This window comes from Mobula birostris, chromosome 11 (genome assembly GCF_030028105.1).
Source record: "Mobula birostris isolate sMobBir1 chromosome 11, sMobBir1.hap1, whole genome shotgun sequence".
Classification (NCBI taxonomy): Eukaryota; Metazoa; Chordata; class Chondrichthyes; order Myliobatiformes; family Myliobatidae; genus Mobula; species Mobula birostris.
The window spans coordinates 108894246-108908976 of NC_092380.1; the positions used below are offsets into that span (position 1 = coordinate 108894246).

A 14731-nucleotide genomic window follows, 5' to 3' on the forward strand; every position below is an offset into this window, starting at 1 on the left:
TTCCGTCATTTACAGAATCTCTTGTGTCTATAAAGTGAAGGAATGTAGAGTTCCTCCGTGTTCAGGTCAAGATTGGCACTACGCTATTTTTTCTTTAACTTATCATGTATGGAATTTTGAAAGATTTTAATTCACTTGTCTACAGGTTGATCTTTCTACCTCTGCAGCCAAAAGCAGCCTGGCTCACTTGGAAGCAAAACTGAATTCCTTGCGGATGGAAACATCAGTACAAACCATCTCATGGGAAATCTCAGCTGCCAAGACCCAGCCAGCAATAAGAATCTTAGCCTATCGAAATGGCGCTGGGTACAAGGATGGTGAATTGATTATTGGAACAACATTTTCTTCGGTAATAAAGCCAGGATAAGTAAACATATTCTCAAATTAGGCAGAATTTTATTTATTTACTGAGATACTGTGTGGAATAGGCCCTGCCAGCCCTCGAGCCGTGCCATCCAGCAATCCCCCAATTTAATCCTAGCCTAATCATGGGACAACATACAATGACCAATTAACCTTCCAACCAGTATGTCCTTGAACTGTGGGAGGAAACTGGAGCATCTGGAGGAAACCTACATGGTCACGGGGCGAACATACCAACTCCTTATGATGGGGTTGAGGAGGAGAAAGAAAAGGATCAGCCTTGATTGAATGATGGCGCAGACTCGATGGGCCAGATGGCATAATTCTGCTCCTATGACTTGTGGTTTTATGGTTTTAATTCCCCTACTGTACAAAAATCTATCCTTGTCTTAAATATATTTACTGAGTTAGCATCCACTGTATAATTGGGCAGAGAATTCCACAGATTCACCATTCTCTGGGAAAAGCAGTTCCTTCTCATCTCCATCCTAAATTTACTTCCCCAAATCTTGAAGCTATGTCCACTACCTCAACCCTCAACGAATTCCACAAACTACAGACTCACTTCCATGGAATCTACAATTCATGCTCTCATTATCTATCTATCTATCATTTTACATTTGTGCAATTTGTCTTTTGCTTATTGATCGTTTTTTTCTGTGTATTTTTTCATTCATTCTGTTGTATTTCTTTGCTCTACTGTGAATGCCCACAAGAAAATGAATCTTAGAGTTATATATGGTGACATGGCTTCTTATGGCTTTAATAATATATTTACTTTGAACTTTGAACTTGCTATAATCCTTTCATTTCATGAGTAATTACCCTAAAAGTACTCATAATTAAACAGATCGGCTATATTCAGTCAGTAACAAATACCCTGAAACACATTATTATTGCTGCTAATTTGAAATATGCTTTAAAAGTGAATGGAAGAAGTTAGATGTCTGCAAGTTGAATTAAGCTTGTTAGTTTTAATGTTACATTTAAGGAATTGCAAACACTGAGTCTGGACATTAAGCAAAACATTTTGTAATTCTTGTATACGCAATGTTTGAAATGAATGGGGGGGCATCAGGGTAGTGTAACAGTTAGCATAACACTTCACCGTGTCAGCTGTACAATCTGCTTTCAATTCCCATTACTGTCTGTAAGGAGTTTGTACCATCTCTCTGTGACTGTGTGGGTTTCCTCACACATTCCAAAGACATATGGTTTAGGATTAGTAAATTCTGGGTATGCTGTGTTCATGTCAGCGGAGTAGTGACACTGTGGGTTGCCCCAATAAATCTCGGACTGTTTTGTTGTTAACACAAAATGACCCATTTCTCTGTATGTTACAATATTTCGATGTACGTGGAACAAATAAGCTAATAACCTTTAATCTTTCTGCATCCCAGGAACAAGTTAAAACCCTTAAACGAAAACAAATTGAATACAAACAAAGCAACACAATCTTGTTTGTTTGTTTATTTATTTATCTAGCTACCTGTCTGCTTTTTGTTTGTTTATTTATTTATTGAGATACGGCATGGTCCTTCGATCCATGCTGTCCAGCAATACCCCGATTTAATATTAGCGTAATCATGGGACAGTCTACAATGACCAATTAACTTACCAACCAGTATGTCTTTGGACTGTGGGAGGAAACCAGAGCACCCGGAGGAAACTCACGCGGTCACAGGGAGTAAGCACAATGTCCTTACGGGCAGTGGCAGGAATTGAAACCGTGTCAGCTGTATTAAAAAGTGTTGTGCTAACCACTATGCTACCATGCCACCCGGAGGCTGGAGAATTTAGATACGCTGTTAACTTGTGTCAGGAAATATAGAGGAGGTTTGAGGCAAAAGCAGAGCAGCAGAGATGATATAGCAGGAAATAATATTTTACTATTGAATTACAAATGTCACACAAGTTTTGCAGTGTATTTCAGTACACATAAGTTACCAATTTCCAACATGTTTTTCTTCCCCCTGTTGACCACTGCTTTAAGACTATAAGGCATAGGAGCAGAAATAGGCCATTCAGCCCATCAAGTCTGCTTCTCTATTCCATCCTGGCTGATTTATTACCCCTCTCAACCCCATTCTCCTGCCTTCTCCCTGTAACCTTTGATGCCCTGACTAATCAGGAGACTATCAACCTCCACTTTAAATATCCCCAAAGACTGGTCTTCCACAACCATCTATAGCAATGAGTTCCACAGATTCGCCACCATCTTTGGAAGGTGGCTTAACAGGACGTCCTTGCATTCTGAGCTGTGCTCTCAGGTTCTAGACTTCCCCAACTACAGGAAACCTCTTCACCACATTTACTCTCTCTAGACCTTTCAATATTTGATAGGTTTCAATGAGATCCCCTCTCAGTTGTTTGAACTCCAGCAAATACATGACCAAAGCTGTCATACACTCCTCATGTGTTAACCCTTTCATTCCCAAGATAATTCTTGTAAACCATCTCCGGACCCTCTCCAATGCCAGTATACACTTTCTTAGACAAGGGACCCAAAACTGTTCACAATACTCTAAGTCTGATCTGACCAGCACCTTAGAAAGCCTCAGTATAATATCCTTGCTTTTGAACTCTAGTCTTCTCAAAATGAATGCTAAAATTGCATTTGCCTTCCTTACCAATGACTCAACCTGCAAGTTAACCTTTAGGGAACCCTGCATGAGGACTCCCAAGTTCCTTAGTACATCTGATTTCTAAATTTTCTCCCTGTTTAGAAAATAGTCTACACCTTTATTCCTTCTACCAAATTGCATGACCATGTATCTCCCCTACACCATATCCCATCTGTCACTTCTTTGGCCATTCCCCTAATCTGTCTAAGCTCTTCTTCATACTCTGCTTCCTCAACCCTTTCTGCCCCTCCCACTATCTATTTATAATGGGAAAAGAAGTGGTCCCAATACCGACCCCTGCAGAACACCACTAGTCACTGGCAGCCAACCAGAAAAGGCCCCCTTTATTCCCACTCTTTCCCTCCTGCCTGTCAGCCAATCCATGCTAGTATCTTTCCTGTAATATCATGGGCTCTTATCTTGTTAAGCAGCCTCATGTACAGCACCTTGTCAAAGGCCTTCCGAAAATCCAAATAAACGTTCATTGACTCTCATTTGTCTATCCTGCCTGTTACTTCCTCAAAGAATTCCAAAAGATTTGTCTGACAAAATTTCCCATTAAGGAAATCATGCTGACTTTGGCCTATTTTATCATGTGCCTCCAAGTACCCTGAAACCTCACCTTTCACAATAGACTCCAATGTCTTTCCAACCACTGAGATCAGGCTAACTGTCTTTTGCCTCCCTCCCTTCTTAAAGAGTGGAGTGACATTTATAATCTTCCAGTCCTTGGGAACCATTCCAGAATCTAGTGAATCTTGAAAGGTCATTACTAATGCCTCACAATAACAGAATTGAAGTATTGAATTTATTTATTGATTAATTGATTAATTTATTGAGATCAAGCATGGAGTAGTCCCTGCTGGTCCTTCAAGCTGTGCTACCCAGCAATCCCCTGATTTAATCCTAGCCTAATCACGGGACAATTTACAGTGACCAACTGATGCGCCTGGAGTAAACCCATGTGGTCACAGGGAGAATGTACAAACTCTTTCCAAGCAGCAGCGGGAATTGAACCTGGGTCACTGATTCCATAAAATGTTATGCTAACCAGAATACTACCGGGCAATTGAAAGTTGTTAATCCCGCTCTTCAGTACTAGAGAGAAAATTGCTGTGCAAACACCTTTGATGGTAATAATCGCCTTCTCTTATCAGTGAACGGTTATTACACTTAACTTCCTGGTTGCCTTGATCTAGTTGCTTGCCATGTGCACTCAAAAGTTAAAACTGACCAGACCTGCGCACAGACTATATACAGCCGATGGAAGCCTCATCTTGACTGTCAGTGAACTGATCGCTGGAGCTGGCAATGACTGTTTACAGGAACAAGAGCCCGAAATAACATGTGCTGAAGAAGACAAAGGTAGGAGATATGAAGAGATGATAAATAGATCAAACAAAGAAGGTTTGTTATATGTAGTTTCACTTGCTTCTGTGACCAAAGTTAACACTAGTCTGGGGCCCAACACATGCTTTCAGATAGCTTCCCTCAAATTTGCCTCTTCCTTTAAGGCCACTCTTTAGGTATTTACCTTGAGATTTATTTATTAATTTATTTATAAATTAACAGAGGGATCCAGCAATAATGGTGCATAGTTCCCTGAAGGTGGAATCTCATGTGGATAGGGTGGTGAAGAAAGCTTTTGGTATGCTGGCCTTTATTAATCAGAGCATTGAGTATAGGAGTTGGGATGTAATGTTGAAATTGTTTAAGGCATTGGTGAGGCCAAATTTGGAGTATTGTGTACAGTTCTGGTCAACGAATTATAGGAAAGATGTCAATAAAATTGAGAGAGTACAGAGGACATTTACTAAAATGTTGCCTGGGTTTCATCTCCTAAGTTACAGAGAAAGGTTGAACAAGTTAGGTCTTTATTCTTTGGAGCGTAGAAGGTTGAGGGGGGACTTGATAGAGGTATTTAAAATTATGAGGGGGATAGATAGCATTGACGTGGATAGACTTGTTCCATTGAGAGTAGGGGAGATTCAAACAAGAGGACATGAGTTGAGAGTTAAAGGGCAAAAGTTTAGGGGTAACATGAGGGGGAACTTCTTTACTCAGAGAGTGGTAGCTGTGTGGAACGAGCTTCCAGCAGAAGTGGTTGAGGCAGGTTCGATGTTGTCATTTAAAGTTAGATTGGATAGGTATATGGACAGGAAAGGAATGGAGGGTTATGGGGTGAGTGCAGGTCGGTGGGACTAGGTGAGAGTAAGAGTTCAGCACGGACTAGAAGGGCCGAGATGGCCTGTTTCCATGCTGTAATTGTTATATGGTTGTATGGTTATTTAGAGAGCCAGCGCGGAACAGGCTCCTTCCGGCCCAACGAGCAGTGCTGCCCAGAAACCCACCTATTTAACACTAACTTAATTACAGGACAATTAACAGTGACCAACTGACCTACTAATCAGTATACCTTTGACTATGGGAGGAGACTGGAGCACCTGGAGGAAACACAGGGAGTCCGTACAAACTCCTTACAGACAGCGTTAGAACTGAACTCTGAACTCCGATGACCTGAGCTGTCATTGGATTGTGCTAACTGCTACGATACCATAGTAAAACAAGGGCACACAAACTGGTACTGGTATAGAAACTTACTTATCTACAGCCCGTTTACGCCGCTGGCATTTAGGACTGCAATGAAGGTCCTCCATCTCTGTCCATAGTGTCGCACACTGATATAGAAGAATTCTTCATTGCAGTTTTGTTTTACTAGACAGAGCTGCTAGTCCTGAACTGAACCCCTGAACCTGGAGGACTGGTAGACCACTTTTAGTCTGACCTCTACCCTTTGACCTGTTTGGCATGGCGGCCCTACCAATACTCAAAGTATAAGGCCCTGACTCCAGCCAGCATAGCTCTCTGAGTTGCTGAGGCACGCAAGCTCCAAACCCTACGGCAAGGTTGTGGTTCTCTTGGAGGATAGAAACCCAGATTTGATCCAATTTCCGGGGAGGTGGTACATTCTTCCTTTAGCTGCATGGGTTCGCCTCTGATGCTCCAGTTTCTCCCACATCCCAATGTCGTGTTGGCCGTTAGGTTAGTTGGTTCTAGTTAACTATCCCTGCAGTGCATGTGTTCTAAAAGAATCAACGGGAGTAGATGGGCATGTGAGAGAGAAATGGTTACAGAGACATAAATGGCAAAATAGGAAGAAGGAATAAGTGGAATGACCTGTTGAAATGAGAAGCTTGTGATTGTGTATGTTTTGATGTGCATGTGTTAACAAAAACTTCAGACTTGGAACCTTGAATGTAGAAAATAGCATTCTGAGGACAGAAGGAATGATAACACACCACGGACCATATGTGTTATCTTTTAATTACACAATTAAAAGCTGGCTGAAACAGGCTGTCAGGAGTAGAGGTGGAAACAGGTACAACAGAGGCATTTAAGAGATGTTTAGACAGACATGCGAATAGGCAGGGAAGGTAGTTCTATGGATTGTATACAGGCGGGAGAGATTTAGTTTAATTCGGCATTATGTTCAGCACAGACATCATGGGCCAAAGGGCCCGTTCTTGGGCCCTACTCTTCTACTCTCAGTGAGCACTTTATTGTGTACCTGCTGTACCTAATAAGGTGGCCGCTGAGTGTATGTTCATGGTCTTCTGCTGCTGTACTCCATCCTCTTTAAGGTTTGACATGTTGTGTATTCAGAGATGCTCTTCTGCACGCCACTGTTGTAACGTGTGGTTAATTGAGTTACTGTTGCCTGCCCGTCAACTTGAACCAGTCCGGCCAATCTTCTTTGACTTCTCTCATTAGCAGGACATTTTCATCCACAGAACTGCTGCTCACTGGATGTTTATTGTTTATTGCACCGTTCTCTGTAAACTCTAGAGACTGTTGTATGTGAAAATCCCAGGAGGTCAGCAGTTTCTGAAATACTCAAACCACCCCATCTGGCACCAGCATCCATTCCATAGTCAAAGTCACTTAGTTCATATTTCTTTCTCATTCTGATTAAACACTGAACCTCTTGACCATGTTGTGTGCTTTTGTGCATTGAGTTACTGCCACATTATTGGCTAATATATAGTTGCATAAATGAGCAGGTGTACATGTGTACCTAATAAAGTGGCCACTAAATGTAAATTCTGTGTTCTTGTGTACTTGCCATGCCGATTAGTTAACTCTGGTACTGCTTTTCTTCACTACTAGACTCAAGCAAGTTGTTGTCTCCTCACTTGGTGACCTGTAAGGAGCTGAAGATTAGCCCCAACACCAGGAAGCCTATAGAGGTCTGGGTGTCCTGTGGAGAGCCATTTATACCTTTGAGTGGTAAGTATTTAAATGTGAACATAGAAAGAGATAAAGCAATTAGCTTTAATTGTCAAATGTGTATTGAAACCTTTGGTGAAATGTGTTTGCGTCAAATCGAATCAACGAGGATTGTGTTGAGGACATCCTGTAAGTGGTGCCATGCTTTCGGCACCAGCATAGCATGCCCACATCTTAACCATATATCTTTGGAATGTGTGAGAACACTGGAGCACCCAGAGGAAATCCACACGGTCACCGGGAGAAGGTATTGTTCAAACTCCTTATCAGGCATCAACGGGAATTAGATTAGATTAGATTATGAGTACACGCAGTCCTCTTTTATTGTCATTTAGTAATGCATGCATTAAGAAATGATACAATATTCCTCCGGTGTGATATCACATAACACAGGACAGACCAAGACAGAAAAACTAACAAAACCACATAATTATAACATATAGTTACAACAGTGCAACAATACCGTAACTTGGTGAAGAACAGGCCGTCGCACAGTAAAAAAGTTCAAAGCCTCTCGAAAGTCCCACATCTCACGCAGACGGGAGAAGGAAGAAAACTCTCCCTGCCGTGCCCGACCACAGTCCGACTCGGAGTCATCCGAAAACTTCGAGCTCTGATCATCCCTCCGACACCGAGTACCGAACACCATCTCTATCCGAACGCTTCGACCTCAACCTCGGTCACCAGCAGCAGGCAAAGCTGGGGATTTTGGGGCCTTCCCTCCGGAGATTCTCGGTTGCACAGTAGCAACGGCAGCGAACTAGACATTTCGGAAATTTCTCCAGATGTTCCTCTGCTTCTCACGTCTGTTTTCATCAAATCAGAATTGTCCACGGCCTCTATTTAACAGATACTATATCATTTCACCGGAGAGCTGCGCGTGCTGCATCGCACTGCCATCTTCTCCTCCCGCCTGCAAATTAAACCCTGATTGGTAATCGCTGGCGGTGTAAAACGATTGCACTATCTGCCAAGCTAATGTGCCACACCCTGTGTGACGTGAGCATAGATCATAGAACAGTATAGCTCACTGCAGGCCCTTCAGCCTAAAATATTGTGCCAGCTTTTTAACCTACTCTAAGATCAATTTAACCCTCCCCCTCCACACAGCCCTCCAATTTCATCCATGTGACCATCTAAGAGTCTCTTAGATATCCCCCAGTGTATTTGCCTCTACCACTACCCCTGTTCTCCACACCCTCCACTCTGTCAAAAACTTATATCTGACATCTTCCTGTACTTTCGTCCAATTACCATAAAATTATGGGCTCTCATATTAGCCATTTTTACCCTGGTGAAAAAGTCTCTGGCTGTCCACTTGAGCTAAGCCTCTAATTATCTTGTACACCTCGATCAAGTCACCTCTCATCCTCCTTCACTCCAGAGAGAAAAGTCTTATCTCCCTCAACCTATCCTCATAAGGTACATTTAATGTCAGAGAAATGTATACAATGTATCCCGAAATGCTTTTTCTTCACAACCATCCATGAAAAGAGAGGAGTGCCCCCAAAGAATGAATGACAGTTAAATATTAGAACCCAAAGTCCCCCCCCAGCTCCCCTCCCTCCCGCATGTAAGTGGCAACAAGCAACAATCCCCCTTCTCCCCACTAGCAAAAGAAAAGGGCATCAGCACCCACCACGGAGCACTCAAGTGTGCAGCAAAGCAACAGAAAAGACACAGACTTGCAGTACTCCAAAGGTTACTCATTCACCCGGTATCCGACATACCACAGGCTCTCTCTCTCCCTAATAAGGGAGAAAGTCGTGTCTCCGTTTCATAGTGAGGGTAGAGACATAACAAACAACTCACTGGTTTACAATGTTAAGAGTTTGTTGCGTTCCTTTTTTCAAGCTCTCTGCTCTCCAATCCAGGCAGCATCCTGGTAAATCTCCTCTGCACCCTCTCTGAAGCAGATGATTGAAAGATTTGCAGTTATCACTGAAAGAATTGGTAATAATTCATTCACGCAAAGCAACGTAAATTGTGGATCATTATAAACACTTACAAAATGCTGGAGGAACTCAGCGAGCCAGGCAGCATCTATAGAGGGCACAACATCATAAGGTGAAGAGCCTGTGCTGTTCTGTACTGTACTGCTCCATGTTCTATGTTCTGTGTTCTTTCTGTTGATAGCTTGACTCCTGAATCTTTCTAGCACACGACTTCTGCCCTGCCCTGCCCACCCCTTGTCCTCTACCTTTCAATCAGCTTGCCTTTGCGGGCTGTGTATTTTACGCACGTTCAAAGTTCAACGTTCGAAGCAGGTTTATTAACAAAGTACATATACAGTACGTCACCACGTACAACTGTGATGCGGCAGCTACTTGTAAGACACACCAAAGCCGCTGAGAGACTGAGTGGAGGACTGGACACTGTATGACGAACCTCCAAATAATAGAGTTCCAAGCTGAAAAAAAGTACGCTCAATTCTTTATTATGAAACCAGCAATGATGACCCATCAAAATTAGTGATGTTAGTGAAACTAGCATAATAAGTGAAATTAACAATATTAATGATATAAACGGTCAACAATCAAAGTCAGAAACGCACACAAAGTGCTGCAGGAACTCAGCAGACCAGGCAGCACCTATGGAAAGGAGTACAGTTCAGCAGGACCGAAGAGAATAGATGAGGAGTAGAATTAAAAGGTATGCGGAGGGGAGGGAGAAACGCAAGGTGATAGGTGAAACCTGGTGTGGGGGGGGGGTTGAAATAAAGAGCTGGGAAGTTGATTGGCAAAAGAGATACAGGGCTGGGGAAGGGAGGATCTAATAGGAAAGGACAGAAGGCCATGGAAGAAAGAAAAGGGGGGAGGAGCACCAGAGGGAGGTGATGGGCAGTCAAGGAGATAAGGTGAGAGAGGGTAAAGTGGATAGGGAATGGTGAAGGAATGGAGAATACGGAGCTCATCAACTTCATCCACTTTCCCTCCGACTTCCCTCATGCCCTCAGATTTACCTGGTCCATTTCCAACACCTCCCTTACTTTCTTGATCTCTGTCTCTAGCTCTGGAGGCAGCTTATCTAATGATGTTCATTATAAACCCACAGACTCTCACAGCTACCTGGACTATAGCTCTTCCCACCCTGTTACTTGTAAAAACGCCATCCCCTTCTCGCAATTCCTCCACCTCCGCCACATCTGCTCTCAGGATGAGGCTTTTCATTCCAGAGTGAAGGAGATGTCCTCCTCCTTCAAAGAAAGCTGCCTTCCTTCCTCCACCATCAACGCTGCCCTCAACCACATCTCTTCCATTTCAATACATCTGCTCTCACCCCATCCTCCTGCCACCCTACCAGGGATGGGTTCCTCTTGTCCTCACCTACGACCCCACCGGTCTCCGCATCCAGCATATAATTCTCCGAACCTTCCGCCATCTGCAACGGGATTCCACCACCAAACACATCTTCCCCCCCCCCCACCCACTTTCTGCTCCCTTCACGACTCCATTGTCCATTTGTCCCTCCCCAGTGATCTCCTTCCTGGCACTTACCCTTGCAAGCAGAACAAGTTCTACACCAGCCCCTACATCTCCTCCCTCACTACCATTCAGGGCCCCAAACTTTCTTTCCAGGTGAGGTGAACTTCACCTGTGAACCTGTTGGGGTCATCTGTTGTGTCTGGTGTTCCCATTGTGGCCTCCTGTCTATCGTTGAGACCCAACGTACATTGGGAAAATGCTTTGCCAAGCACCTACATTCTGACTGCCAGAAAAAGTGGGATTTCCCAGTAGCCACCCATTTTAATTCCACTTCCACTTCCCATTCTCATTCTGATATGTCTTTCCATGGCCTCCTCTACTGTTGCAATGAGGCCACACACAGGTTGGAGGAGCAACAGCTTATCTGGGTAGCTTCCAACCTGGTGGCATAAACATCAATTTCTTGAACTTCCGATAATTGCCCCCCCCCACCCTCTCCTTCACCATTCCCCATTCCTTCTTCCCTCTCTCACCTATCTCCTTGCCTGCCCGTCGTCGCCCTCTGGTGCTCCTCCCCACCTTTTCTTTATTCCATGGCCTCTGTCCTCTCCAATTAGATTCTCCTTTCTCCAACCCTGTTTCACCAATCAACTTCCCAGCTCTTTACTTCATCCCTCCCCCTCCTCATTTCACCAATCACCTTGTGTTCCTCCCTCCCCTTCCTACACCTTTTCCTACATCTTCATCTTCTTTTCTCCAGTCCTGCCAAAGGGTCTCAGCCCGAAACGTCGACTGTACTCTTTTCCATAGACGCTGTCTGGCCTGTTGAGTTTCTCCAGCATTTAGTGAGGTAGTGTTCATGAGTTCAAGGTCCGTACGGAAATTGGATGGAGGAGGGGAAGAAACTGTTCCTGAATCATTGAGTCTGTGCCTTCAGGCTTCTGTACCTCCTTCCTGACGGTAGCAATGTGAACAAGGCATGACCTGGGTGATGGACGTCCTTAATGATGGATGCCGCCTTTTTGAAGCATCGCTTCTTGAAGACATCCTGGATACTACGGAGGCTAGTGTCCATGATGGAGCTGACTAAGTTTACAAGTGTTTGCAGCTTATTTTGATCCTGTGGAGTAACCATAACCCACCCATACCAGATGGTGATGCAGTCAGTTAAAGTGCTCTCCACTGTACATCTGTAGAAATTTGTGTGACTTTGATGACATACCAAATCTCCTCGAACTCCTAATGAAATATAGCCACTGTCCAAGCCCTGCTCAGTCTATCTCTAACTAAGCTACAACACAAAAGGTGAATATGTGACTATACTCATTTACACCTACCACGCCACAACCCCCATTGCAAATTACCGTAACCCATAATAAACACGCAACACAAAATGCAATAACATACAAGCAGAAAATAGATACATGGCTCGTACACATGGGATTCATTTTCTTACAGACATTCACAGTTGATACAAAGAAAAACAATAGAATCAATGAAAAACTGCACACGCCAAAGATGGAAAAAGCTGCACATGCCAATGTGCAACAGACAACAAATGAAAGAATAATAATAATAACAAAATAAGCAATAAATATCAAGAACGTAAGTTGTAGAGTTCTTAAGAGTGAGTCCATATGAGGGGATTCCAATATGGTTTATGCCAGGAAGCAAGGGGTCTGTGGACTCCAGGTGGACCCCTGCCATAGACTGTGGAATCGCTTCAGTGTTGGGATGAGTGAAGTTACCCACGACGGTTCAAGAGACTGGTAGCTGAAGGGTAATTGTCCCTGAATGTGGTGGGGTGGGACCTGAGGTCCCTGTGCCTCCTTCCTGACTGCAGCAGCGAGAAGCGAGTATTTAGCCATTTTTGCTTTATCCCACATTTCCAACGTCAGCAGCATTTTGCTTTAATAATTATATGCAAGTTGCTTTGAACCTTGCACAGTTACATTTGTAATTTGGATCTTTTCATGCTTCAGTACACTTTTACATAGAACTGTCTCCAGGTATCGTGCAGTGTAATTTTATTGTATGATTGTTTAATAACTTTGCATTAAATTCCTTACTTTATTTTAATCAAAACTTAAACATTCAGTTGAGAAAACTCTTTAAATAGCCTTTGCTGGAGGCTGCACATTAACTTGGTGGAAGCACTCAAAACTCATACTTTGAGCTTTATATAGGCATCTGTTGGTCTCGTGAGACCATGGATTTGCACCTTGGAAGGTTTCCAGGGTGCAGGCCTGGGCAAGATTGTAGGAAGACCGGCAGTTGCCCATGCTGCAAGTCTCCCCTCTCCACGCCACCGATGTTGTCCAAGGGAAGGGCACTAGGGCCGAGGCAGCTTGGCTCCAATGTCATCGCAGAGCAATGTGTGGTTAAGTGCCTTGCTCAAGGACACAACACGCTGCCTCAGCTGAGGCTCGAACTAGCGACCTTCAGATCACTAGACCGACGCCTTAACCACTTGGCCACGCACCACACTTTACATGAGCTACGCTGACATAAAGTCACTGTCGAACCTAAACAGGACAAAGGATAGGATTCAGGGTCTATTGGGTGTGAAGAAACATGATAATTCAGGCAAGCCAAATATATTGCCCTCCACTGATTCAAAGTTCTAGCTGGAAGAAGAAGATTAGCTTTATTTGTCACACGTACATCGAAACATCAAAGCATATAGTGAAATTGATAGAATGGATGTGGAGAGGATGTTTTCTATGGTGGGGGAGTCTAAGACCAGAGGACACAACCTCAAAATAGAGGGGTGTTCTTTTAGAACAGAGACGAGGAAAAATTTCTTTAGCCAGACAGTGGTGAATCTGTGGAATTTATTGCCACAGAAGGCTGTGGAGACCAAGCCATAGGGTATATTTAAGGCAGAAGTTTATAGACTCTTGACTAGTTGGGGCATGAAGGAATATAAGGAGAAGGCAGGAGTCTGCTGCTGAGAGGGAAAATGGATCAGCCATGATGAAAAGACAGGTCAAATTCAATGGGCCAAATGGCCTAATTCTTCTCCTATACCTTATGGTCATATGATTTTAAATGCATTGTTTGCATCAATGACCAACACAGTCTGAGGATTGTGCTGGCGGCAGCCCACAAGTGTCACCACGCTTTGCCCACAATTTACTAATCCTAACCTGTATGTCTCTGGAATGTCGGAGGAAACCAACGCGGTCACAGGGAGAATGTATATATTCCTTACGGGCAGTGGTAGAATTGAACCCAGGCCACTGGCTCAATGGTAAAGCTATTGTGCAGCCCAATTAACTAAAGAACATAATATTAGCAAGCTCAGAATCAGGCTTATTATCACTTATATTGTTTTGCAGCAGGAATACAATGCAAGACCTGAGATATACTAGAAATTATAATAAGAAATATCAAATACGTAGTGCAAACAAAGAGGGCAAAAATAGTGAGTTAGCGTTCATGGGTTCGTTGCCCGTTCAGAAATCTAAAACACCGAGTGTGTGCCTTTGGGCTTCTGTACCTCTTCCCAGATTAGAAGAGATCATGTCCTGGGTGGTGGGGTCCTTAATGATAATTAGATATATTAGCTAATTAATTTACTTCCTGCCGTGCTCTTTCCATAGGAGAAGTATTGACTTCAGAGGTTTAGGGGAGTTATTTATTAATTCCCAGTTCGTCTGTATCTCATTTGCATGCACGCTGCCCTACGTTCTGGCTTTCCAGGCCAAACTCCGTTTCCCTTGCTGCTTTTGTCACATTGTCACTACCGAGGCTGCAAGCCCCATTTCTCTTTTGCCTTTCTTTTTCTAAAGTCAAATATGTTTCAACCATGACCTCTGTATCTCCCTGTGCAATGGAGCCTTTCCTTCCTCATCAGGAGATCACAGTCCATATGGGTTGGGAATTACATCTCCCCCTTGCTGACAATCAACTCCAAACTCTTTTCGAAATAATTCTTTATTCTTTATAAACAACACACCATAAATACCTAATACATGCTAATGTACTGTATGAGGTGAATAAAGTTTGCCCTTGATTATTGTCACAAGT

The 14731-nt window shown here is 43.4% G+C and overlaps 1 protein-coding gene across 5 annotated transcripts in view; it reads left to right on the plus strand.

Moving 5' to 3' along the window:
• Nucleotides 1-14731, plus strand: part of LOC140205303 (doublecortin domain-containing protein 1-like) — a 566682-nt gene that overhangs the window by 478739 nt on the left and 73212 nt on the right. For 4 of the 5 annotated variants that reach the window (XR_011887817.1, XM_072272825.1, XM_072272826.1 and 1 more), the window contains 3 exons: nt 146-349; nt 4187-4352; nt 7155-7274. Coding sequence is in view for 4 of the 5 variants with exons in the window: in XM_072272825.1 (XP_072128926.1) it covers nt 146-349; nt 4187-4352; nt 7155-7274 (490 nt within the window). In the remaining variant the exon portion in view is untranslated. Of the gene's footprint in view, nt 1-145; nt 350-4186; nt 4353-7154; nt 7275-14731 lie in introns of those variants that run through there. The other variant, XM_072272828.1, reaches the window with a different exon arrangement.